This window comes from Puma concolor, chromosome A2, assembly GCF_028749965.1.
Source record: "Puma concolor isolate L17-30 chromosome A2, mPumCon1.1.hap2, whole genome shotgun sequence".
NCBI classification, from domain to species: Eukaryota; Metazoa; Chordata; class Mammalia; order Carnivora; family Felidae; genus Puma; species Puma concolor.
In genome coordinates this window covers 48,576,129-48,603,283 of record NC_141668.1, presented here as the reverse complement: position 1 = coordinate 48,603,283, position 27,155 = coordinate 48,576,129, and the positions used below count along the sequence as shown (strand labels likewise).

Sequence of the window (27,155 nt, the reverse complement as noted above, 5' to 3'; positions counted from 1 at the left end):
GCTCAGAATGTGTCTCTCACGCATTCGGTTCCAAATCGTGGGGGTGTTTTCTGTCTTTGGGCACCCCCCACCCCCCATCCCCCCCCCCCACACACACACACACACAAACAGAAGACTCGGGAACCCAGTGGCTTCTCCCTCGTGAAAGGCAGCTCAGCCAACGCTGTTTCTTTTCTGATTCTGACTCCCATGATGCCGGCCAGCTCAGCTCTAGCTGTGTCAAGACCCCCTTTGTGTGGGTTATTCTCCCTCCTGCCTCCGGGCAAAAGGACACCTGTGCGCAGGGCAGCCTTGATCTCTGTTACTCTACACCAGGCATTTTGGTTGGTAACAAAGGGTTCCATTGCCAGCCCTTGTCCTCGGTACATATGTTTTACTCCGTCATCTCACAGGGAATGGGTGCCTGGTAGGACGTGATCTATCCTTTTCTGCGTATCTCTCCTCCTACCTATCAGCCTGCCTCTCCTGGTGTGGCTTAGAGCGTCACTTACCAAAAAGTACCTATTTCTTCTGAAATGAAACAGCAGTCTGCTCCCAGCCCTTCCAAGTAATCGGCCCCCTACAGAGGGCACAGATACGGCCCTCTGCGTGACCTCGGGCAAGTCCCATAATATGTCTGAACTCCGCGTTATGTCACCTATAAAACAGGTACCTAATCCCTGGGCTCTATGAAGACAGGTGTACGAGATACTGACTGTGAAAATACAAACACAACTGCCCAGGACCAAGGGGGTCAGTAGGTCTGAGAGGCAGCACGCTGTGGCCGCAAAACAATGGCTCAGAGATACGGGGACCTGGCTCCCAATTCTATGTGTGCCACCCACTGGCAGTGTGACCTTAAGTAACATAACCTTTCGAAAACTTGATTTTCTCATTTGTAATGTCAAAACGGGACTACGCCCCTCTCGGGCTGATGTGAAAGAGGATGGCACTTGAAATGTACTCAGTAAATGTCCACTGACTCATCTCTTGCTTCCAATCATAATTCTAACGGCAGGAACACAAGCGCCTCAGAACAGAGACGACGGTGCCCGCTAAGATGGCAGCATAAGCCAGCTCTGTGGGAATTTTCATCATGTGAGCAATCGTCTCTAAAACTCACCCAGCCTGATTCTTGCTGAAGGAACCTCCACTGTCCTGCCAGGGAGAGGAAAAGATAATGCTACAGACTTATTTCTCTCTCTCTCTCTCTCTTTTTTTTTTTTTTTAAGTTTATGTATTTATTTTGGGAGAGGCAGGGAGAATGCAAACAGGGGAGGGGCAGAGGGAGAGGGAGAATCCAGGCCATCAGCGCAGAACCCGACGTGGGGCTTGAACTCGCGAAACCCTGACATCCTGACCTGAGCCAAAATCAAGAGTCGGTCGCTTCACTGACCGAGCCACCCAGGCGCCCCGACAGACTTGCTCTCGCGACAGGCTTATCTTCGTAGTCAGATAATTATATATCCATTTATTGGGCGTTTCTCAATTTTAGCTTATTTAGGAAGGCTTGGTGAAAAGCCACCGATTTACAAAGCTGAACCCTAAGACCTTAGCAGAGTGATACAAAATAAACTTAGGAGACGGTTGGCTTAAGCAGACTTTTCTGTTGGCGGGTGTCATCTTCTCCAAAGAGGACCAACAGAAGCAAGCACTCATCTGCTCTTGAGGATCCAGAGGAAACAAGCATGCTATATGAGCACCTCTCTGATCTGCCCGAGCTGTGCCCCGAGGAGGGCCCCCTTCTTCCTTTCACAGATGCCTAGCAGCCTCTGGTCACATTGCCTCATGCATGCATTCCAGGCAGAAGCCTTGTCCCGGGGCCTTCACAGGGCTCCAATCTGCCCAGGCAAACACGTGCTAGGAGCGTGGGAATACCTAGCCAGGGGCACACCACCTTTGGAAGCCGGGACTTCTCTTTTGCAGCTTCTAGCTCATTCTCCTGCCGTTCTGCCCGCTGCATTCCACACTGAGGCGCCAGTACGCGCACTTGCCCTCCCACAAGCCAAGAACCTTGGCTCCGGGAGGTTCCTTAGTGTCCTCTGCGTATGGCGGCGGCAGCGGGACCTCAGCACTCATCCACAGACAGCACTCTGATCAGACCCTCCTACCCTCTGTGCCAGGACCAAGGAAAACGATACACCTGGACACTCCCACTTAGCCTCTGTGCCATGGGCCAAGGACAGGACAGCCTGCTCCACTGTATCAGGACGCAAACAACAGGAAGACTGAGGGGACAGGTGTACCCGGGCCACAGTAGTCTAGGGCCACAAGTTACCCAATATCAAGAGACCCGTTCCAAAGCCTTTCACAGTGCTCTGGCCTCATAGATGGGGCAAATTCACACGACTCCAAATGAGAACAGCATCTTTCTGGTCCCATGCCTACTTTCAATTTGGCTGCGTCACCTCACTATGGGCATGACCAGGGCAGGAAAAGGGATGGAATTAGCTGGGCCAAGGTTAGAGTCTCACTCTGACATCTACCTTCAGTGCAGTTCAGATCCTTTGAACATATGAGTTCGGTCCACGTTTTTCTGGATCTTGGAGTTAGATGCACCCAAGTTCAAATTCTTGTTTTATGAAAACTACTTGTAAGGATCCCTACTTGCAGTCCATGACTCTCACGCAGGTATGTCAAGGCCAGTGTGCCCATTCCTGGAAGGTCAATAGACCTATCCATCGGTTGGCGGAAGCTACGGACCACAGAGGTCTCTGTGTAAATGCACACTTTCTCCCTGCAAGTCCTACAAAGCGTCAAAACCGCGATTGCTTGGTATAAGATGTTGGCTCTGGGAGGTTCTTTAGAGGTCATCCGATCTAAGGCCTCCCCTCGAATAAATGCGGAGACTGTGGTCCCGAGGGGTGCTGTAACTTGGGTGTACTCACACGGAAAACCAAGGCCCCTGGCTCCCCAATATTCTTTCAACGAGGCCATGAGTCTGTTGCATTTCACGATCTCCGAAAAAAAAGAAAGCCAGTTCGGAGTGTCGTTTCGGTCCCACCCACCCTCGCCTTTGGTGGTTCACTCCAAACTCGGTCATTGATCAGCTACCGCAGGCCAGGCACACAAGTCCCGGTGCTCACGACACATGGTGGTGACCAAGGAGAGGGCCCCATCCCCCCGAGCCCACGACGCGCCTGCTGCCTCCTGTTATGTAGTGGCCGGTAGAGGAGGAAAAGAGAAAAGGACAAGTGAGATGAAGAAGGACAGGAGGGGCATATATCTCTTCTTTCTTCCTCGATATGTTATGTATTTTATATGCAGCCTTCCCTCTTTCGTATATTTTAGCTACATTTCAAACCATGAACCACCCGCTTAAAATACACCGTTCAGTGATTTTTAGTACATTCACACATCTGCCACCACAACCTAATTGGGACATTTTCAACACCCCCAAAAGAAGCCCCAAATCCATAAGGAATCACTCCCCATTTTCCCACCCCCGCCACAGGCAATCACTAATCTATTTTCTGCTACTATGGATTTGCCTGTTCTGGACATTTCATGTAAATGCAATCACACAACATGCGACCTCGCTGTCTGGCTTTGTTACTTAGCACGATGTTTTCTTTTTTTTTTTTTTTTTTTTAAATATTTATTTATTTCTGAGACAGAGAGAGACAGAGCATGAGCGGGGGACGGGCAGAGAGAGAGAGGGAGACACAGAATCCGAAGCAGGCTCCAGTCGCCGAGCTGTCAGCACAGAGCCCGACGCGGGGCTCGAACTCACGGACCGTGAGATCATGACCTGAGCCGAAGTCGGTCGCTCCACCGACTGAGCCACCCAGGCGCCCCTAGCACGATGTTTTCAAAACCCACCATGTTGAAGCATGTGTAAGCACTCGGTTATTTTTTATTGCTCAGTAACATTCCACTGTAATCCACCTTTTTTGTTTTTTCCTATCACCTCAAACTTATCAAAAGACACAGGTCTCCTTTGGGAGGACCGTGTTACAAAAATATGAGGTTTGGAGGGAAATAAATCCCGTTCCCATTCCCCCACCTGTTCTGAGCGGTTGTTTCAAAGAATGACTGTGTGGTACCTGACCAGATCCATCCCCAATAAGGCTTCGGTCTCAGCTGCTGGTTCTCTGGCGTTGATGGCTTCGTTGGCTATGCACACTCCATGCTCATTGGCTCCCATTTCTGCCCCCCAAAGCCAGGCAGGTCTGCTTAGCACAATAGCATGGGTCCTGGGAACTTGGTCGATTGAAATGTACGTGCACTAGAAAACAAAGACGGGAAAGAAAGGACCGTCACCTGCCAGGAACCACTCAGTTTCCATCTTGGTACTTAAACGGAACCACTACATCAGTTGCAAACAGAGCCAGAAAATGAAAGGCCTTGGGAACACAAGACTTAAAAGATACCCAGGTCTCAACGCAAGCGCAAGCTCAGAGGTCTCTAGAGGGAGGTGCAGTTGTGCCAATCAGGTTTCAGTCTCCGGTTCAAGCCCAGTTTATCCACAGTGCTCTCACATTTATAGCAATCAGCTTCTTTTTTTTTTTTTAATTTTTTTTTAACGTTTATTTATTTTTGAGACAGAGAGAGACAGAGCATGAACAGGGGAGGAGCAGAGAGAGAGGGAGACACAGAATCTGAAACAGGCTCCAGGCTCTGAGCGGTCAGCACAGAGCCCGACGCGGGGCTCGAACTCATGGACCGTGAGATCATGACCTGAGCCGAAGTCGGACGCTTAACTGACCGAGCCACCCAGGCGCCCCAGCAATCAGCTTCTTGAACCAGGTATGCAGCCCATCTGTGCCCTGAATATGCTGTCTGGTCATTTCAGCAGGCACAGGTGCTTCAGGGCACAAGCATTTCACACAAACATAACCATTTATTCTCATCTGCAAAATTCCTTCCAGATCAGTGGCTTTCAAACTTCTTTAAAGTTATTGAACCTTCCTATAGAAGAAACTTTACTCAGAGGCCTAACATAGAAAGCAGATTAAAGGAAAATGTGTTGCCTGACGAAGATGGGGGTGGGGCCGAGGGGGGGTCCCTATGCTCCTGGCAATGATCCCTAGGGCTCCCTGGAACCTAGTTTCATAACCTTCACGTTTGCTCTCATGGTAGAAAAGGGAACGTGATGATAAAACTTTACATTTAACGAATGCATTAAATGCTCTCTTACACACTGTGCTTCCCTGTCTGTCCCATCTGATTCTCACACTGAGCCTATGCAGCGGACACAGGGGAAGAGAGTCCCAGAAGGGCATGTTTCTAACTATGATCAGGACAGCAAGACCCACAGCACGTGGTGTTGTATGTCTTACCTTCTCCAGGCTGCTGTGTCTTTACCTGGAAAATGAGCGAGCTAATCGAGAACAAGCGATTTTGTTTTTCGAAATATTTTTAGCCTTAGAACCCTGCCTTCGCACGAACTCTTACGTAGAAGCAGGAAGACAGTAAAAGCGGTCACAGTGCGTTGAGGCAAATGGAAGTTGGGTGGTGGGACCAGCTAACTCAAAGCCCGGCCTGCTGGTTCTACCCTTTCCCTCCCCACGATGGGCCCAACGGCACAGACAGCTCCCTTGGAGAAATGAGAAAAACGTTAACCTGGGTGGCCCATAAGGCGCCTGCTGACTCTGGCATGGAATCCAGGGCTCTAAGCTGCACAGCGCTATTTGGCTCTCAAGGGAGAAATTCGTCACCTGCAGCAACCATTTACATTTTAAGTTGGGCACTGAAAGCATCGGCTCAACTGTGGCCTCGGATCTTTTTCTGACTCGCGACCCAGTTGTATCGACTGAACACAGCCCGGGACGTTATTCTGCATTGATTTTCCATAACGTCTAAGCCTCGGGTAAGAGCTAAAACACGGGCAGCATGCACACTCATTGGTCAGGTGACATATGTATCTTCATAACCCATGGAAGGTGCTGCTGTGCACTGGGATGATGTTATTTCACTGGATAAATACTGGTAAGACTGAAAGCTAATTAAATCCAGAGACTGTCAAGAGGCTCTTGAGTTTTTCACGGCAAATTGATAATGAAATGCACTCTTGAAATGTTTTCCCTAGTTCCTGAACGTTGTTTACTTTGAAAAACGCTTCTTTTACAGCAAAAACCTAGCCAGAGCCATGAACAAACTACGGTCCTCTGTGCTCCTCTAAATGTGATAGCAGTTTATATCTTAAAATTGTATTCTTCATGTAAAAAGCAGTTCAGGCATCAACCAACGTTTTCCAAACCCCTCTGTGTACACTGAGTCAGTTCCAGTGATAAATTCTGTCTTGAAAAGAATGAGTAAATATGGAAGGAATTTAAGATTCTTTAAAAAAAAAATTTTTTTTTTAACATTTATTTTTGAGAGACAGAGAACGAGCAGGGGAGGAACAGAGAGAGGAAGATGCAGAATCCGAAGCAGGCTCCAGGCTCCGTGCTGTCAGCACAGAACCCGACGCGGGGCTCGAACCCACGGACCGCGAGATCATGACCTGAGCCGAAGTCAGTTGCTTAACCGACTGAGCCACCCAGGCGCCCCAGGAATTTAAGATTCTTAAGTGCAGATGTATCATAAAGTTATTTTTACGGGCAAGAAGGAAGCAAAAAGAAGAATGGGTTTATTTATCTGTTCTCAAATTCGTTTTTACACATTCGTTTCCATTTCGCCATTTACAGAGCACCAACCACACAGAAGGCATTTCGTGCTTAGCACTGTTTGCAGATAAATCAGGAAGGATGCCTAATCCCTGTTCTTTCAGTTGGGAAACAAGGAGAAAGCACACATGCAAATTACCATGACCACCAGGCCAACCTCGGCAGGTATCACCGAGGCCTGTCAAGTTAATGTGTAATCCATCTTTCCCCCTCCTCAATCTTGTACATCTGAGCAATCCATTCCTGCTTTTTTCTTCCACATTCCATTCCATTTATCCCCTTCCAAATACCGAATAATTGGCTTATGTACTGCATATACTGTTTATGTATGTTATCTCCCCCAGCCACAAGGTAAGCTCCATAGGGGCAAGGAGATATATTTGTGGTTTAGTTCAGTGATATATCCCAAATCTGGTACACACTAGGCATCAACAGATCTTTTTTCAAGGGAGGGAAGGAAGGAAGGAAGGAAGGAAGGAAGGAAGGAAGGAAGGAAGAAGTGAATAACAAAGAACAGAGGGATATAATACAGGTTCAAGAGGGAAATTATCTAAGTGGCCAGAGGATTTATCAAATGAGTGACATTTGAGTTGATCTTGAAAAAACGGGCCAGACATCAAGGTGTTCCTGACAGAGAGGTAAGAGCCAGGGAAGAGAGAGACAGAGACGGGGCCAGAAACATTCCCCTCTCTGTGCCACTCACAGAAGCTATTGCGAAGGCATTGAGTAACAGCACTGCAAAAGCTCAGTAAGTATTGACTGATAAAAATGTTGAAAACTGAATCCAAAAGACCATATGGTCTTCGTGGGAGTTCAAAATATTTGCAGCCAACTTGACACTTTTTAGCCAAACTCGGAAGGAGGAGGAAGAAAAGAGATGCCCAAGTAGCCAGATGGGCCAAATCGGCCCCTCCTAAACACCAGGCGGAAAGCCAATGCACCAGACAGATCCCCCTCATATGCTACAGAGCAAAGGGGTTATGGAGATGGGGGGGGGGGGGGCGGTGCACCCAAGCCCTACGGAGCCTGTAACACACACACCCTTAGGGCATCTCTGTCACGGACTGCAGCAGCCTGGGCCTAACAAGGAACCTTCTGTGGCTACAATTCACACACACTCCATTGTGTTTGAAATCTGACGAATCACACCCAGATCAAAGAGGATGGTCACGATTGCTTATCTAAAATCCTTGTCTGGGAGCAAACCTCGTAAATAGGGAACGTTAACACAAGATGTAATTAGCTAAACTGTGTAAAGTCAGCCATCTAGAACATGAACTCTGCAGGCAGTCATTTCTTTTTTATTTTTAAGTTTATTTATTTTGAGAGAGAGAGAGAGAGAGAGAGAGAGCAGGGAGGGGCAGAAAGAGAGGGAGAGAGAGAATTTCAAGCAGGCTCTGCACTGTCAGCACAGAGCCTGACGCAGGGCTTGAACTCACAAACCGCAAGTTCATGGCCTGAGCCAAAACCAAGACTCAGACGCTTAACCGACTGAGCCACCCAGGTGCCCCCGTCACCGTTTTTCTTTTTTTTTAATAAAATTCACTCATCTTCACAACGGCCACATCACTATTGAGGAGGCAGACAGTAAGTGGGAGTGGGATCTCAGGCAGCAGGGAAGGTCTCACCAAAAAAAAAAAAAAAAAAAAAAAAAAATCCAAAATGCACCTGACATGTTCTTTCAGCGTGACAAAAGCAGTTTCGCTCCTCAAGTCAAAATTCCTAGCCAGAATTCCTACCCAAAACAAAAAGGGGAAAGAACACGTTCACCACGCAAAAGCTCAGTCTTTACAGGGATGGTTCTGGCCTCAGCTTCGGTGATTAAGCCGCTTAAGAGGTTTGCAGAGAGAGAGAGAGACAGAGATGAGCAAATTGTCTTGCTGCCCACGGCCACTCCCAACCAGCCTCTCATAAGACAAATCTGTCAGCTGTGTGACTTCTGGGTGCCAAGGCCACATAACAGTATAAGGCTGCCTGGAGCGGGGAGCACGGTGAGGCAGGCTTGTAAATGTCGGCACTGTCTGCTGCTGATCACTGAGGTTTTAAAGGTACTGCCTGCACTGAGCCTGTCACCCTTTCAGGTGGCTCCAGGGGACACGTGCCAGGTTGGAGGATAGAAAAGATGAGCCTTGCCTGACAAAGCCCTGGGGACGGCGACAAAAGACAATTCCCCTGCAGGGCAAGCCCTTGATTATTTTCTGTGATTGGGTCAAAAACGAAAAAGCAAAATCAGCTTCGCGCTGGTGCCTACCCCTTGCACATTCCGGTGCACACCCTTCCTGGATATCACCCAGTGAAAGGGGAACAGAGACACTCACACAATAGACGTTTCAATTAATGAAATGCAACCATTGTGCTTTCCTACTGTACTCAGATGGTGAACACAGCCCTGGCACCACCAGTGAAAAAGCACTCTGAAATGAGCTGATGACTCAGCCAGACTTCCCAGGGTGGAGGGTGGGGGGGAAAGCAGGGAAAATGGGACGCTTTGGAGGAGTATTTTTAGGTTTAGAAAATTTGCAACTCTAAAGCAGCACTGCTCATGATCACTGAGGTTCTTGGGGTTTGTTTTTATCTTCTTTAGCCCAGTGTCTTGCCGGCTACTTGGCCGGTTTTTGAAAATGTGCCCTTAAGGTTCATATGACTCTAAATAATGACCAAACAAAGAGTGTCAGCCACATTTTAGAAGCAGGGCCTTATACTCCCTTGAGGACGTAAGATCTTTGAGAATGGGCAAATGCAAAGGCCTGGGGTCGGAAACAGGCTTGGGACAGGGGACTGGTGGAAGGAAGTTCCCTGCTAAGCCACGCTCCCCTGAGGTGAGGGGGGACGCGCGTGCTCTACACAAGGCTGGAGGCTCCTGCTCTGGGGACAAAGAGCAGATAGGAAGACCGGCACCCAGTCCCCCCGGTGGCCACATGGAGCTTTGTTCAGCTCTCTTTGATTCCAGAATAACTCGTGCTTTCCCACCGTTAAGAGGGAATCTTCGGAAATGAAATTCAGACACTCTCCCCCGCAAAACACACACGCATCCCACGAACCACAAATATAGCTGCCATGTGGACAATGTTACTAACAATGTTACCAGCTATCATTAATGGATAATTTTCTATTCTTCTTGAAAGTATTTTCATTGGGTAAGGAAAAAAGGAAGTGATCTACCAAAAGCCTGCCCCAAACTGTGGAAGTTGTATAATCTCACTGGGGGTCCCGAACCCAAACAGAACTTTATATAGAGGAAAATATAAATAAATTAAACCTAACTTAAAAAAAGAGAGAAAGAAACAATGAAGACTTTAAACTTTAAAGGAAGGGGGAAAATGGAGAAGAGGGTTATTATATAATAATAATAATAAGAGACTCTTTTAAAAAGCATGATGTGTCAAATCTGACTTGGCTATCAAGAATTCTGTCTCCACAAATGCTGACATAATTATTCTCTGGGCACCAAATATAAATCAGGTCAACTTTAATTGAAATTCACTGGTTTTTGTATGGGGCACCTAGGTGGCTCAGTCCCTTAAGCGTCCAACTTAGGCTCAGGTCGTGATCCTGCGGTTCGTGAACTGGAGCCCTGCATCAGGCTCTCTGCTGTCAGCACAGAGACTGCTTCAGAGCCTCTGTCCACATCTCGCTCTGCCCCTCCCCCAGTTACACTGGCGCTCTCTCTCTCTCTCTGAAAAATAAAATAAACATTTTTTTAAACAAAGAAATGCATTGGTTTTTGGAGCAGTATTCTAATGTTGGATCCATTTTTTCCTAAATAGAAAATCCAACCATATGAAAATAGGCATACATACCCACCTACAGGCACGCGCGCGCGCACACACACACACACACACACACACATCCCATACACACAGAGAACATCATGATCCAGGAAATTACTCATCTGCTTCCTCAACACTCCTATCTACGGAAAGGAGGAGGGCTTGAGGAAAAGTCGAGATGTGCTCTGTGATGCGTAGTGGTATAGCATCCTCAGAGAGCACAAATGGATATACACGGATCCATGCTACTCTGCATCCAAAGTGAAATTGTTAAAAAAAAAAGAGAGAGAGAGAGAAACTAAAGAACATTTAAAAAATGCTCCAATCTTTCAACTGTGGAGCTAAACAAAAACATGCAGTGTAATTTTAGAAATGGAGGAACTCTGTTAAAGGATCCTATTCTTTATTCATTTATCCTTTGTCTCAAGCAAAGAGAATGTGACGGAGAGTAGATGGTGGCTGAGTAGACTGATGGACAGACAGAAGGAAGGAGGACCGGGTGCGTGAGTGGACAACTTGGATGGGAGGACCGCCTGGAAGGACGGGCCAGCTGGAAGGGTAGGCGGGTCAGTGGATGAGTAATCAGGATGACTTTTAGTGCACAGTTATTCTCAGAAAATGAATTCCTGGAATCTCAAAACTCAAGTATGAGGTTTCTAGGGAAACTGCAGAATATATACGTTTAAAATGTCGTGAAATGGCTAAGAAATAGATGGGAGTTTATAGGAAGTTCTCACTCTTCACAGTTTAGAAAAATAATTTCTGTATGCCAATGAGAGCTTTTATGAAAGTTACGTGATAGTTGTTGGGCTCATAACCCCACCTATGGAAAAGAGCCCACCATTCTGTACTTGGGAAAGTAACAGAAGGAATTAAAGGGGTAAGAGTAGAGGCACCTCGGTGGCTCAGTTGGTTAGGCGATTGACTCTTGATCTCAGCTTAGGTCTCGATCTCAGGGTCTTGAGTTCAAGCCCCATGTTGGGCTCCATGTTGGGCATAGAGCTTACTTTAAAAAGGGGGCGGAGAGAAGGCAAGAGTAAAACTGAAAAGCAGATTCAGAGCCAAATGCTAAAGATAGTCTGGGAACTGAGACCTGGAGTCACAGAAGCTCTCAACACTAGTCAATTCTTTAAAAAAAAAAAAAAAAATCTCTTTTTACAATGTTCTCCTTAGAGTTTATAAAGTACTTTCAAATATCAGCTCCCATGTGTTTCACCAAAAAATCTGTAAGGCAGACACAGTGGGTGTTATGATCTCCATCTGGCAAATGAGTAAACTGAGTCTCAAAGAGACTCAAAGACCCAAGATGCAGGAAATGGGGAAGACAAGACTGGAAGCCAAGACCCTTGTATCTGAGGCCAGACTCATCTCACCGGTTTCAGGCAATTGTAAATTTCCATTGATTTATAATGGCAGAACAGGCACAAAGTACATGTTCACAGAAGGAGGGCAGGCCAGAGGGAGGTGAGGATATTGGTATGTGGGCCCTGAAGGATGCATCTACCAAGGAGAGGAGAGGACAGGAAGGGCATTCTTAACAAAAGCACAAAGAAATGCAAATGTGTTACTTGTTCCAGAAATGACCGAGCAGCTCAATGTAGCTGGAGCCTATGGTGCAAGCTGGGAGAGGAAGACTAAGAAGGAGGGCAGAAAAGCAAGCAGGAAATTGTACAACCCTTCTGGAGGGCAATTAGTACAAAAACTTTACCCCACGACCCAGCGATCCTACATCTGCCAGGTGTATCTAGAGACTATACCCGCACATGTACAGAATGACTTACATACAAGGTTCTTCATGACTGACTTCTGGACTAGAAAACAGGCCCAGTGTCCACCAATAGAGGACTGATTGAAAAATTATGGAATATCTCCACAATGGACACTATGCATCCTTAACAAATAATAATAAGATGATCTCTGTGTACAAATGTAGAAGAATCTTTAGAAAATGTTACTAAATTTAAAAAATGTAGACCTTTTTTGTGCATTTGAAATTTTATATTTAAAAATCAAGTTTCAGGGGCGCCTGGGTGGCTCAGTCGGTTAAGCATCCGACTTCGGCTCAGGCCATGATCTCACAGTTTGTGAGTTCAAGCCCCGCGTCGGGCTCTGTGCCGACAGCTCGGAGCCCGGAGCCTGCTTCGGATTCTGTGTCTGTCTCTCTCTCTGCTCTGCCCCCACTCACACTCTCTCTCTCTCTCTCTCTCAAAAATAAATAAACATTAAAAAAAAATGTTTTAAATCAAGTTTCAGAATAGTATATATAATGTGCTACTTTTGTGGCAAAAAGTAAGAAAATAAGGCTAAGTATTCACACTTGTTTGCATTTGCATGAAACAGTGGAAGGATGTGCAAGTAATTACTAAAAAGGATGATGCGGGATGGGAATCAGACTGAGTAGCAATACGGGAGAGTAAACCTTTTTAATACCACACGGATACATTACCTATTCAAAATGTAAAATTACATTAAAAAGCATCTTTACTTATTAAAAGTATCCCAAAGGAGTTAAAAGCCTTATGTCCGTATAAAAACCCGCACATAGGAGGGGAGCAGGGCTAAAAGGCAAAACAAAGCACAACGTGCACATAAATGTTTATAGCACCTTTGTTCATACTTGCCCAGCCTTGGAAGCAGCCAAAATGTGCTTCACCAGAGGAGCGGAAGGCTAAGCTATTGTGCATCCAGACAGGGGGATACTTTTCAGAACTAAACTTGCACTATCAAGCCTGGAAACGGTATGGATGAACCTTCAATGCGTACGACTAAGCGAAAGAATCTGCAAGGCTACAGACTGTAGGATTCCAAATATATGACATTCCAGGAAGGGCAAAGACTGTGGAGACAGTGAATACATCAGTGGTTGCCAGGGGTCAGGAAGAGAGGAATGAATCGGGGGAGCGCAGAGGATGTTTGGGGCTGAGAAAGTATTCTGTAGACAATATTTTCTATACCTTACGCCGGCTATAATGGTGGATACACGTCATTGTCTACATCTGTCGAAACCCATGGAAATACACAACACGAAAAGCCAACCCTAAGGCAAATGATAGACGTTGGTTAGTAATAATGTATCGGTCTTGGCTCATAGATTATAACACTGGACCACACGGATGCAACATGTTAATAATAAGGAAAACTGGGAGGTGAAAGGGTGAAGGGTTATATGGGAACTCTCTGTCCTTTCTTTTCATTTTTCTGCGAACTGCAGTAAAAAAAAAAAAAAAAAAAAAAATTTAAGTCTACCAATTTAAAAGAAAAGAACACAAAGGGAAAGTGAGCCGGGTGCCAGTCAGGGAGAGTTCTGAAATGCATACAAATCAGCCTGGACTCTCATCCTGTAAACACAACCGTTTTTGAAACAAGGCAGGGACAGAGTTTTGCTCTGAAAAGAAAATTCTGGTGACCCTGCAGGCTGAAGAATCTAGGAAAAAGAGAGCCAGGGATGAAGAAGCAGATTATAGCAGCAGGGAGGTGGGGGTGGGTCCGAATGAGCTAGGAGCCGTGGGGAGGGGATGGGGACACAGCAGAGGAAGCCACAGGACTTGGCGACAGCCGTCCCCATGCATCCAGAGGTGTGTGGGAAAATGAGGGTCAACGTTTCCCTCTGGTTTCTACATTAAACTATGGGGCAGACAATGGTGGTGCTGACAGAGGAAGAAGAACAGAGGAGATGGGGAAGATGAGCTTGGTTTCTGACCGTGACGTCATTTTATTACTCACAGGATACGGATGTGGAAACGCACAGAGGCAGCTCCAGACACAGGTGGGCAGCACAGAAAAGAGGTCAGGCTGCCTTCGAAACTGATTCTGATGTGTGTCGAACCACATCACGTAACCTCCAGCACATGGGAGTGACAATATACTCTGAGTCAACAAGGGAAAGAAATCTAGCCTATTTTCTAAACTTGACGGTGCCCGTGAAAGGAAAATATTGCGTTATTTAGCCTATCCCTCCCAAAAGAAAACAAATTTTTCTAAAACCTCTATTTCAGACATATTTAGAAGTGGCTTTTGTGTGATGCTGTGGTTACTATGGCTACTGACAAGTGATCCCCAAATGCAGTGGTGTAAAACAAGCATTTATTATGCTCACGAACTCGATGGGTCAGGAGATCGGACAGGGCACGACAGAGACGACACTCTCCACTCCACACTGTCTGAGGCTGGACCCGTCTGAAGGGCCATTCACTCGCACATCTGGCAGCTGACGCTGGTCGCTGGCTGAAGGACTCCGGTTCCTCTCCATGTGGGCCCCTCCCTGTGCTCTTTGTATGTGGGCTGGTTTTGGGTTCCTTCCAGTCTGGTGCCTGGATTCTCAGGGCCAGATCCCAAGAGACAGAGACACGTGTAGGCGCCAAATCCTTTCGTGACCCAGCCCTGGAGGTCACAAAGACTCACTTCCAGCATGCCACGCAGGGCAGACACAAGCCCTCACCCAGACTCATGGCAGGGGAGGGGGGCATCAGCCTCACCTCTCTACGGAGGAGTGTTCATGACACCGTAAGAAGTGCACGTAGGATGGGATTTGGTGCAGCTATCTCTGGGAAATTAAATCAGCCCACGTGAAAAATCCAAGTATTGTTTCAGTCTGTATGACTCTTCGGAAAAAAAGAAACATTTAGGGAAGACAGGCAGGGAAGGTCACTAATAAGTCAAACCTGTCACAACTCAAACCTGCAAACTTCATCCACGCAGAGTCCACTCTGTTCCAGGAAGAGAGAAACATTCAAATCCAAACGACACGGACAGTCAAACATTCAGGAATCGAAAAACCTAGCATGGTCGCCAGAGAACCCAGTGTTTTTCTCCGCCTATATAAAAGAAATGTCCTACTGAAGCTTAGATGCTTGGACCCAGTTAGTGGTGCGAGAGGAGAGGCGAGTGGTTCTGGTGAATGTCCTGGGGACACAGTCTGCACCTCCCCCACGGCACACAACCCATGCCAAGTCATGCCCCATGCTGCCTGGCCGCTTCCTCGCCCCTCTTCCATTCACCCAACATAAGCAGCTCCTTGTAAAGTTCTGTTGCTCTCCGGTGCTGCTTAGCTGTTTTTAAAGGACTGAAACAGACAAAGATTCAGGTAAGAAAATAAAATACGCCTTGACGGATGCCCATTTAAAACCCAGCACAGTTAGCAGAAAAATCAGTTTATTTTCCAAGACCCAGAACACCAAAGAGCAGAAGTTGTGTCAGTGGAAACAGCTTATTAATTTACTCACCCAGAGTTTTTTCTCTAAATTCTTCACCCTTGGGGGACCTGGGTGGCTCAGTCGGTTAAGCCTCTGACTCATGATTTCGGCTCAAGTCATGATCTCTCGAGTTGTGAGATACAGCCCTGCATTGGGCTCCATGCTCAGCATGGAGCCTGTTTAAGATTCTCTCTCTCTCTCTCTCTCTCTCTCAAAAAAAAATAAAAAAAAAACCCTACCATTAAAACACACACACACGCAAATAAACATACCATAACCAAGAAGTTTATTCCGTGAACACAAGATGGTTCCATTTGTCATATAAGTTGAAAGAAAAAAATCCATGTTACTGGAAAAAAACAAAAAACCTTTAACAAAATTCAACACCTGCTCCTGGGGGGTTCTTTTTAACCACTAAAAGCAGAAACTGATGTATACTTTCTAAAATACTTAAAATAAAACTGTGTAAATCTCTGTCCTAAAGCCAGCCCCTTAGTGACTGGAGAGACGCCGAAGGCTACCCCACTCAGGTCACAAACAAAGACAAAGATACCCACTATCTCCACTAAATATTAACGTCGGATCCAAGCTCAGCCAATCCATCAGACAAGAAAGCAGAGATGTAAGAACACTCAGACTCTATTCGCAGGTGCTGATAACAATCAACCTGGAACACCCAAGAGAATGCACGATAAAAGCTGAGAGAACCAGTGAAAGAATGTAGTGAAACAGCAGACTAAAATAGCCATCACGAAAGCTTGACGATGCACTCTGAGCATATGGAGAAGTGCACTGTCACCCTCCTAGTAGGAATGCAAGTACTCCACCTAGGGAAGGCAATGTGATAATAACCAAACAATTACAGACTTATCTACTATGTGATCCAACAGTCCCATTTCTAGGCACATATCCCAAAGAATGACTGACAAAAACTGATTTTTCAGCACTCAAGGCAGGAATGGATAGATCATTTTTTAACAATGATACACATACACAAACCAAGACCAGGTACTGTGACAGATACACCGGGCTATTATTCACTTCAAAATACAAGAAAATATTTGCAATAACAAAAGGCTGGAAAGCAACCCAAGTGTCCAGCAACATGGGACTGATTAAACTATGATACATCCATAGACTCCAACACTCCACAGCTCTAAGTGAGTAATGAATACTACCCCTAGTTACTGTATGGAGTGATCTCCAAGATACGATTTAAGTTAAAAAAAGCAAAGTGGGGGAAAGTGTACAGGGCGTGCTACCCATTCAAGAAAGGAGAGGAACTGGGATAATTGTGTGTGTGTGTGTGTGTGTGTGTGTGCGCGCGCACGCGCGCGCACATGCAAGCACGCGTGCACAACTGTGTACACAGATAATTTCTTTTAAATTTTTAAAAATTTATTTACTTATTTCAAGAGAGAGAGCATGCACAAGTGAGGGAGGGGGAGAGAGGAAGGAGAAGGAGAGAATCCCAAGCAGGCTCCGTGCAGTCAACGCAGAGCCCGACATGGGGCTCCACCCCACAAACCACGAGATCGTGACCTGAGCAGAAATCAAAGAGTGGGACTTGACTGAGCCACCGAGGTGCCCCCATATGTAGTTTCTTAGATGCGCAAACGAAAATATTTTTCAAAACGTGGAACATCGATAGGAGAAAAAGGAAGTAGAGTAAATGACACAAAGATAGATACTAGACTTCTATGAATATACCTTATTTTGTACATTCGACTTTGGAGCCATGTAAATATTTTACTTAACAAGGGTCACAGCAATGAACGTGGTATTCTCCAAGCGATCCGGTTTCTAAGGCTATGAACAAAGCCACTTGGGAACAGGAATCAACAGAACTAACAGGACAGTCCTGACCGGTGAGCAGGCTTAAGGAAAGTGTGCTGGGCAAAGCCAGAGGCAAGAGTGAGCGGTAACGAGAGACTGTGGCACAGGACTTACCTCAACCTTGCTGTCGGGTTCATGATCAGCGGCCGAGAAATACACAACCTCCTGTACTTCATCCCTGGGCCGAGCTGAATTTTTCCCAAATACCACCAGACCGTCCTTAGCACGTGGTGGGAAGGCCACAAAACAGTAACTTGGAGGAGCGACAGCCATCCTGCAAAGGGAGAGAATGGAAACAGCCCTAAGGTGGAACATTCGACAGTTTCACCGGTGAAAGCAGTTTTAGTGTCGAACTGTGTGCGGCTAGTTCATTAAGAGATCCCAGCTGGCACAGGAAGGTAGGGCGCCTGGAGCAGAACTGCGGAGACCAGATAGTGGTTAGTGCTCCGTGGGATTAAACTAGCTCAGTTTTGCAACAATCCGCAGTGGCAGCCAAAGGGCAATGATGTAAGAGAACGGAAAGGAGGCTATTGTTCCCGGCAGAAAACACACAGGGCAATCTGTCCCAGTAATAGAAAAAGCATTAAATGTACTCATAACAGTGTCCTCCCCAACTGTCTTGGAGCTCGAGATGTGTGGCTTCTCGGGATGTAACGGATTTTGGGGTGGTGATGGGGAAATGGGTCTAGAGATAAAGTGAAAGATACTCCCCCTATTTTATATATTTTTACTCTACCTCCATGACATAACACTCCAGGATCTCTTGGTTTTCCTCCAACCTCTCCAGTGTTTCTGGGCTGGCTTGTGCGCTTCTACCTGGCCACTGAGCGTCCTCACTGCTTGATTCTTCCTTCCTCATTTAATGCTCTTTTCTTCCTGGAAAAACTCATCCATGACCATTGGTCACTTAGGTGCCCGTGACCTGCACATCTGACTCCAGCCAAGTTCTCTCCTTGAGCTCCCGACCCATAGGCCCAATGCCTCCCTGATACCCAAAGCTGACTTCATCCTCTTCTTCCCTAAACTGGGTCCCTTCCCACAGATCTCTATCTCATTGGCCATCCAATGAACTATCCATGTCACTGGAACATCTGGAGCTCAAGAACTATCCTTATCATCTGCTTCTCTGTTATCTAACATACCACTAAATTCCACCGGTAGATTCGATCTTGTAAATCTCTTTGGAAAGTATCCACTTCTCCCCATCTCCACTACCACCACTCTGCACCAAGCCTCCAATGCTAGCCTGGATCCCCACCAGTAGTAAGAAGTTATTGCATAGCCACCATTATTCCCCCTCCAAAACACTGGCACGTGCCAGACAAAGTGATCTTTTTATTATTATTTTTTTTTTTTAATTTTTTTTTTTCAACGTTTTTTATTTATTTTTGGGACAGAGAGAGACAGAGCATGAACGGGGGAGGGGCAGAGAGAGAGGGAGACACAGAATTGGAAACAGGCTCCAGGCTCTGAGCCATCAGCCCAGAGCCTGACGCGGGGCTCAAACTCACGGACCGCGAGATCGTGACCTGGCTGAAGTCGGACGCTTAACCGACTGCGCCACCCAGGCGCCCCTTTTTATTATTTTTTTTAATGTTTATTTTTGAGAGAGAGAGAGAGACAGAGTGGGAGTGGGGGAGGGTCAGAGAGAGAGGGAGACACAGAATCTGAAACAGTCTCCAGGCTCCCAGCTGTCAGCACAGAGCCCGACACGGGGCTCGAACTCACGGACGGCGAGATCATGACCTGAGCCGAAGTCGGACGCTTAAGTGACTGAGCCACCCGGGCTTCCCAAAGTGGTTTTTTAAAAGGAAGATTTGATCATGTCAGTTGTGTCACCCTGCTTAAAATCCTTCAGTGATTTCCCATGGTTCTTAGAATAAAGAACCAAAATCTGATCAAGCTCATGCCTCCTCCCCAGCCCCGTCTCATGCCACTCGCCACTCTGTTCTCTCAACTCCAGCACACAGACCCTTTTCCAGCCCCTCCGATCCTCCCACGGCCTTTGCACATGCTTCACCCCTGTTCCTGAGCACTCCTCTCTCTGTTCCTTATACCAAAACCATTTGCCTAGTGAACTCCTACTCCTCACGCACCAAACATCAGTCGAATTTACATCGCTGTATTGTATGCTCTCGCAGAATCCCCTCCTTTATCCTTTATAGCAAATCTCCACCTGAAATCTTTATGTAATGATTTTACTACCAACAATCAACACTTGGTCTTTCCACCCAAAGGCTAAGCAATATGAAGGCAGGGAAACCACGTCTCTCTTGCAGCGCCGTAAACCCAGCTGTGCGCAATGTCTTCTGCAGGGTAGATTTTCAAAAAATAAGAAACAAGTGCTCTTTTCGTCTTTCTTAAAACCGAAGCCAACTCTCTACAGCTCTTTCTCACCACCATGCCTCTGCACCTGGCTGGGACTCCCTGCCCGGGTCTGTGCCTTTCCTTCAGGATCGGATTCAAAATCCCTTCCTTTCAGGATGCCTTCCACAAAGGACTCTCATTTTCTCAGCATCCATAAGGCCTCCAGTCTGTTCTAAGATGATGTGCATTTTTCTGTAAATGTACTGCTTCAAATGTTTCAAATAAAGATGCCTGAGGGCAGGACGCAGGCCACCCAACCACAGCAGCCCCTTTCCCAAACCCCTACTATAGGCCCTCGACAAACATTATCTATTAAGCCAACCGTCGTATGTGTGTCGTCAATGTGTTTTATTTAATGATCCCAAATGCAAGTGAGAAGTAAAGCAATGATCCCAGCAAAGCCACTGGGATTCAAAACTCAGCCGCACCACCTACTACTGTGTGAGCTTGAGCAAGTCACTTTCCCTCTCTGGGCCTAGGTTTTCCCTTCTGCAACTGTTTTGCCCCAGGCCATAAGGTTATCGTGAGTATCAAATGATATGATGCTTGAGAACATACTTCACAAGCTGTGAAAGCTAGGTGAGCATAAGCTATTTTCTTTGGGTTTTGACTGTTCAAACAGAGCGGCATCTCAAAATTTCTACAAGTCAAGCCAGTCAAATCCACCTCACTCATAACTGGGGCAGTTACCCAGTCGCAGAGTCGGCAACATCTCTGTGAGGGACCATATTGCTATGTCTGCATCCAGGCTGCTTCAGATTCGTCTGTACGTGCACACCCTGGGCTGTCCAAAGTCCTTCCCTGCACTGGGCACCTGAGGGCACTGACAAGTGGAGGAGCCCAGAGCTCTAAAATAATCCCCTCGGAGCTCAGAACACTACCCCACTCATGCTGTGAGAAAGAACCGGCAGGGAGATGAAAAAAAAAAAAATTCCAGTTCCTTCTCCAATTATCCTTTTCTATTTTCACAAGAACTGCATTATCTTCAGACTTGAGAAGCAGGGAGAAGTTAACCAAAACTCCATATGTGTAAGAAAGACCTAGAATAATTAGAAGACAAAATGCTTTAATAGCGAGTTGCTAGAATTTGAGGGTGGGAAGAATTGCTGGCTGAGCCAGATAAAGTGAAACAAATCAATCCGGAAGATAAGATGGAGAAGGGGTGCATTTACCTGCGTTTGTAATGCCTCTCCTATGTGACACGACTCCCCTTCCTCCCCTATCATTGGGTCATTTCAAAAGTGCTGGTGTCTCCCCTATGAGCAGGGGTCCTTAAAAATGGTAGCAATGCACTGGTCTTGCATTTATGAGCTGTATCTGTAGAAAATAAATAAAACAGGGCTTTGACAAACACCTATTCTGTTCTTCTGTCAGGACATCTGCTTGGTCAGCGAGATGTATGGGTCACGTGACCATGACCTGGATGTAGGCAACACAAGCCCAGGGGTATGTGGGCCCAGAGAGGCTGGCTTTTCCACTGAATCTTGCGAAAGACTGGGAATGCCAGAAGGGCGCAGAATTGTAATGCCTATTTTTTTTTAATGCTAAATGAACCAGCAAACTGTGTAACACACCCAGTAGCAAACCAGCCAAGGGTAATTGTCCATTTATTTTTCCTGGATCACCATTCTAGACACTTACTAGCCCCAGAGATGACTTAGCTGGATCCTTTTCCACTCTCTAGATCAATGCTGTCCGGAAGAACGTTCTACATTGGTGGAAATGTTCTACCTCCAGCGTCCAATATGGTGGCCATTAGCCTCATAGTTAGTGTGATTAAGGAAATGAATTTTTATTAACAACCTTAATTAGTTTAAATGTAATTAGCCACACATCTCATTACCAAGTAATAGGAATGCTATTGGACAGAGCGTCACCATAACCTCGCAATAAACCCAGAAATGAAGATTTTCACATTAAGCCTTCCAATAATCCCTTAAGTGCTTCCTTGGGAAGCGCTCCACATATTCTAATGACAAAATATGCTCTCATCCATGTAAACGGAATTACCAAAGAGGAGATAGCACGCTTCGAGAAGACCCCAGAAAACAAACATTAGGAAGTAGCTACCGAACTCACCTGGTGGACTGAGTTTAAGCAAACTTGCTCTCAAGAAGCTGAAGGTGATCAAAGCCCTGGGTACCAATTCATTTCCCTTGATGTGAGTCTCATATTCCTAATCCTGAAAACACCATGTGTGTGTTCCCATTACTGCCTAGAAATCTTTTGGATACTTCTCTGGTCAATTCCACTTTTTATCTCCTAAATGAACTTTTGAGACTTTCACTTCTTTTCAAACCTCCAACCACCTCCTCTGAGCAGACATCTCACCTCCTCCTCCACAAAGAAGAGATGGCTGGGGGAGGAAGACGGTGTCAGATATATGATAAGCAGCTTTTAAGGTCCTGCGGCTGGAGAAAGGGCAAGGAGCTAATAAATCAAAAAGCCAGAGCTGAGGCTAGAGAGAATGGGGAAGAGGCTGGAGAAGCAGGGAGACAGGCCAGTCCATGTTAAGCCTTGAAGACCATGGCAAGGATTTCAGTGTCTATCCCATGATAGACACGGATGTCTAACCCACTGGAGGCTTTTAAGCCGAGTTTTAGGTAGAAGGTGGAGCCAGGGCACATTGGCAATTTTTCAAAGAAGTTGGCTGTGACAGAAAGAGCTCCTTAGATGTAAATGAAGGGGTTGACAAGTAATTCTATTTCCATATATTCACCCTAAGGAACGATCAGGAACACGGACAAGGTTTATGCACAAAAATGTTCAACACAGCAGTACTTATACAGGTGTGAAACTGAAACTTAAGTGTCCAGCATCACAGTAGCTGAAAACTCATGCTACATCAATGCCATTACAAATGTTTGTGAAGTTTTTCAATGTTCATTGATTTTTAAGAGAGAGAGAGAGAGACAGAGAGACAGAGCACAAGCAGGGCAGAGAGCAAGGGAGACACAGAATCCAAAGCAGGCTCCAGGCTTCGAGCTGTCAGCACAGAGCTTGACATGGGGCTTAAACTCACAGACGGTGGGATCATGACCTGAACCAAAGTAGGACACTTAACCGACTGAGCCACCCAGGCGCCCCGAAGAATTTTTAACTGCATGGAGAAATGGCTGGGGAGGGAGGTCCAAAATAAATTATTTTAATTATGTAAAACTATGCATAGAAAAGACTAAAAGGAAATGTGCCCAAAATATTAATAGTAGGAGCCTGACCACTGAATTCTTTCTAATTTTTTCATATTTTCCCTTAATTTCTAATTTTCCTACAAGTATTTACACTTATATACACACACAAAAATGAGTTTTTAAAAAATAAATCCAAGGGACAGTACCGATTTTAATATTTATTTTAAAGAAAACACTTTGTCTCTACTTCTGTGTCCTGACACATCTAAAATTTCAAAACTGGCAAATTCTTATCAGTTATGACATTCTTATCAGGATGACATTTTTAAGAAATGTTTATTATTTATTTTTGAGAGATAGCACAAGCAGGGGAGGGGAAGTGAGAGAGGGGGACAGAGGATCTGAAGCAGGCTCTAGGCTGACAGCAGTCAGTCCAGTGTGGGGCTCGAACTCACAAACCATGAGATCATGACCTGAGCCGAAGTCGAATGGTCAACCGACTAAGCCACCCAAGCACCCCAGGACGACATTTTTTTATTGAGGTGCAATTGACGTTCATTATATTAGCTTCAGGTATATGACATAATGATTCAGTATGTGGACACATTATAAAACGATCACCACAATAAATCTCGGTGACATCTGTCACCATACATAGAATTTTTTTTGCTTGTGATGAGGACTTTTAAGATCTACTCTCTTAGCAAGTTTCAAATATGCAATACTGTATAATATATATTGTTAACTATAGTTGCTATGACGTATCTTATATTCCCAGGAGTTATCTATTTTATAACTGGAAGTTCATGCCTTTGACCCCCTTCACCCATTTTGCCCATCCCTCATTCCCTAAGGATGATATCTCTTATTCGGCATTATCATAATTATTCTCTGATACTTTCTTTTACTTTTTTCTACAGCCTGCCTAATTCAGAATTCCTCAAGGAGCACACAAATTTTCATTACTATTATTCACACAAATAGTGGGGAGGCCTCTCGCGGCGTTGCCCCTCTGTTGAGGCGAAAAGAAAAACAGGCTCTTCAGGAAGCCAATTCTCTGCCGACCCTGAGATGAAATGCTTCTGGACGTGATTCAAGGAAACTCCATTTTGTCCCTATTATCTGTCAAAAACACTAGTTAACATACCAGAGAGTTACACGACAAAAGAAAAAAAATCGGACAAGTTAACTCATCTACATACCGTATAAAACATGCGTTTTGACATCTGTGTTTACAAGATTTTTTATAAACTATTCAATTTCTCATGCATGACACCAGAAACCAAGGGTTTTTTTTTTTTTTTGCCTTTTCCCTCAATAACCTTATATAGTATTACGATGTGATATTCCCCTCCACAAAGAAAAGTAAACTAAAATTCAATGAACTCCCAATCGCACATGCTAATATAGAAATTTACTGCATGAAAAAGTGTTCATTTGTTTATATTTGGCTTTAGAGAACAGTATAACCATTTGAAAACGGGTTTTTTTTTATCATAACTACTCTCTACTTAAACCGGAATTAAAATGAGTGGACAGAGGTTCCTCAGAAATAAAGCCTGATTGATGGCTTTTTAAAAAAATCTTGCTTGTTTTGAGATGCAATTCTTTTTATTATTATTATTATAAATGTTTTTTCACTTTTGGGAGAGAGACCGTGAGCAGGGAGGAGTGGGGAGGGGTGGGGGGGGGGCGGACAGAGGATCCTAAGTGGGCTCTGTGCTGACAGCAGTGAGCCCGACTCCGGGCTCGAACTCACGAGCCGTGAGATCATGACCTGAGCTGCAGCCGGATACTCACCGGGCTAAGCCACCCAGGCGCCCCTTGAGATGCAATTCTTAGCCACTTTCTGAGTCATCCCATGAGAGATGGGGAGCAGCATTCACCCCAGGCCTGAAATGGAACCTAGCTGTACCTAAAGCCGTGTTTTCCAAACGGCATGTTGTGGCCTTTTTGAGGGTCACGAAATCGACTCAGTGGATAGGATCAGTGGTTTTTTGTTTTTTGTTTTTTTTTAATAGACAAACATTTTTTTATAAAACAATATATGCATCACACTTAATAATGGTAAGTGTTGTTACAAGAAACTTTTAAGGGCGCCTGGGTGGCGCAGTCGGTTAAGCGGCCGACTTCAGCCAGGTCACGATCTCGCGGTCCGTGAGTTCGAGCCCCGCGTCAGGCTCTGGGCTGATGGCTCAGAGCCTGGAGCCTGTTTCCGATTCTGTGTCTCCCTCTCTCTCTGCCCCTCCCCCGTTCATGCTCTGTCTCTCTCTGTCCCAAAAATAAATAAATGTTGAAAAAAAAAATTAAAAAAAAAAAAAAAAAAAACAAGAAACTTTTAAGTTCAGGTATATACATGTAAACACGTAAGTGTGTGCATAAACTGGGAGGAGATACAATATTTCTCTTTCTTACTGCGGGTCTCAAGCAAAAATCTTTAAAAGCAACAGGCTTAAAGGGTAGGTCTACTGAATAAGGCTTCTTTGTGGTAAATACCAATTAGGATTCTTGCCAAGTAAGCGATAAACTAATAGTTCCGATTAATGAAACACTGCAATTTAACTCCCATGGATAGTTAAACTGACAGGTGTTTCCTAAGACGTACTTGCTAAGAATGTTTTAAAGTACATTTATCTGTAGTCTGTATTGTGTATTTTCTCAAACTGGATTATTCTTCATGTCCCATGCTACAGGAAGACTGGAGGCTGGGCTAAGGATACAAGTTGCAACTATGAAAACAGAAGGTAGCTGCTATTGTTTCTGTGGGGGAGAAAAGGAGTCAGATTACTCACCAGATGGAATGGTAAGAAAAAAAAAAATAGCCGGTATTTTTCCTTCTCCCAGCCCCCGCCTCCAGCCACTTCTCTGTATAAGCCACTTGTCTTCCTTCAGACGAGCCCTGTCCAGTAAAAAATGTCTGCGATAATGGAAATGTTCTGTATTTGTGCTGTCCAATACAGTGGCCACTAGCCAGATGGGGCTACTGAGTACTTGAAATATGGCCAGTGCAAGTCAGGAGCTGAATTTTTAATTAACTTAAAATTAAGATAGCCCATGTTACCCTAAGTGAAATAAGCCCATCTCACACACACACACACACACACACACGCACACACACACACACACACACACACAAACACTATATAATCTCACTTATATGAGTCCCTAGAGTAGTCACATTCATAGAGAAAGGTGGTTACCAGGGGTGGGGGGAGGGGGAATGGGTATAGGGTTTCAGGGTTTCAGCCCCGCAAGACAAAAAATTCTGGAGATTGGTTGCACGACAACGCGACTATCCTTAACATGACTGAACTGTGCGCTTAAACAGCATGGTTAAGATGATAACTTCATGCTCTGTGTATCTTACCACAATTTAAAAAATTTAATTAAACGGTCGTATGTGGCTAGAGGCCACAGTACTGCAGGTGCACAGCTTTAGAGATTGCTGCTGTCAGCTGTGGTGAGGTCCCCCAGAGCTCAATTTCTAACCACCATTGTCCTCCTTATCAAACTTTTCTTAGGAGTCCCGACTTCCTCGTGGGAACAAGATATTTGAGCTTCCTTGGAGTTAACTGCACAGGAAGGGGGTGGGGATGAGGGGGGGGGCGGAATCTGCACCTTCACCCTCTGGCTGGTGCCCACAGGCTGGGTACAGGCATGCAGGGCTGGCGCACCGCACCCCTGTAACTAGGAGACCACTTGCAGAATGTCTAGACAAGGAGGGAGGAAGCCGCAAGCGAGAAGAGGTCTTTGTCCTCAAGTTCAGGGAGTTGTTACTGAAGGGCATGAATGCTCTGAGCCCGGGTAGGGGTTTTCTTCGCCTGACTGCCAGACTGCCCTGCCCTTTTATCCCAATGAAGCTCCTGAGTGTCCCTCATCAGTCACCTTACCCAGTAATAAGAGAGGCTTAAACTGCCTGAGAGGAAGAAAATGACTACCTCTACAAGCTAGAAGCTTATTAACTGTCTCGCAAGTAACTGTGACAAAGTGCCTTTACTTGCACACAGAAACGAAACCCAAATGTCCGGCCAGGCTTCCTTACTCCCCAAGCTCCCAGCTTTCCCGAACGGACCGGGTAGGCTTAAATCCGGTGTCTGTGAATTACCGGCTTCCAGAAAAGCCAAGAAGACCTTATTTTATGATGTTATTTTATTTCCTGATAAATTCATTTTTTAAATGATCAACATTCTTGCTGAACTGAAAACAGGACAAATGCTAATAATCGCTTACAAATTGGTTTTTCTGTCGGGTATCTACTGTTGGAATGGT

General features: G+C 45.6%; 1 protein-coding gene across 2 annotated transcripts in view; it reads right to left on the bottom strand.

The window, feature by feature from the left end:
* Window positions 1–27,155, bottom strand: part of SCRN1 (secernin 1) — a 60,512-nt gene that overhangs the window by 19,764 nt on the left and 13,593 nt on the right. The window contains exons 2-4 of one of the 2 annotated variants that reach the window (XM_086693535.1): window positions 18,125–18,264; window positions 17,503–17,662; window positions 4,026–4,207 (exon numbers count right to left, since the gene is read on the bottom strand). In XM_086693535.1, the coding sequence (XP_086549661.1) occupies window positions 4,026–4,207; window positions 17,503–17,662; window positions 18,125–18,135 (353 nt within the window). In that variant the 5' untranslated portion in view covers window positions 18,136–18,264. The remainder of the gene's footprint in view (window positions 1–4,025; window positions 4,208–17,502; window positions 17,663–18,124; window positions 18,265–27,155) is intronic. The other variant, XM_086693542.1, reaches the window with a different exon arrangement.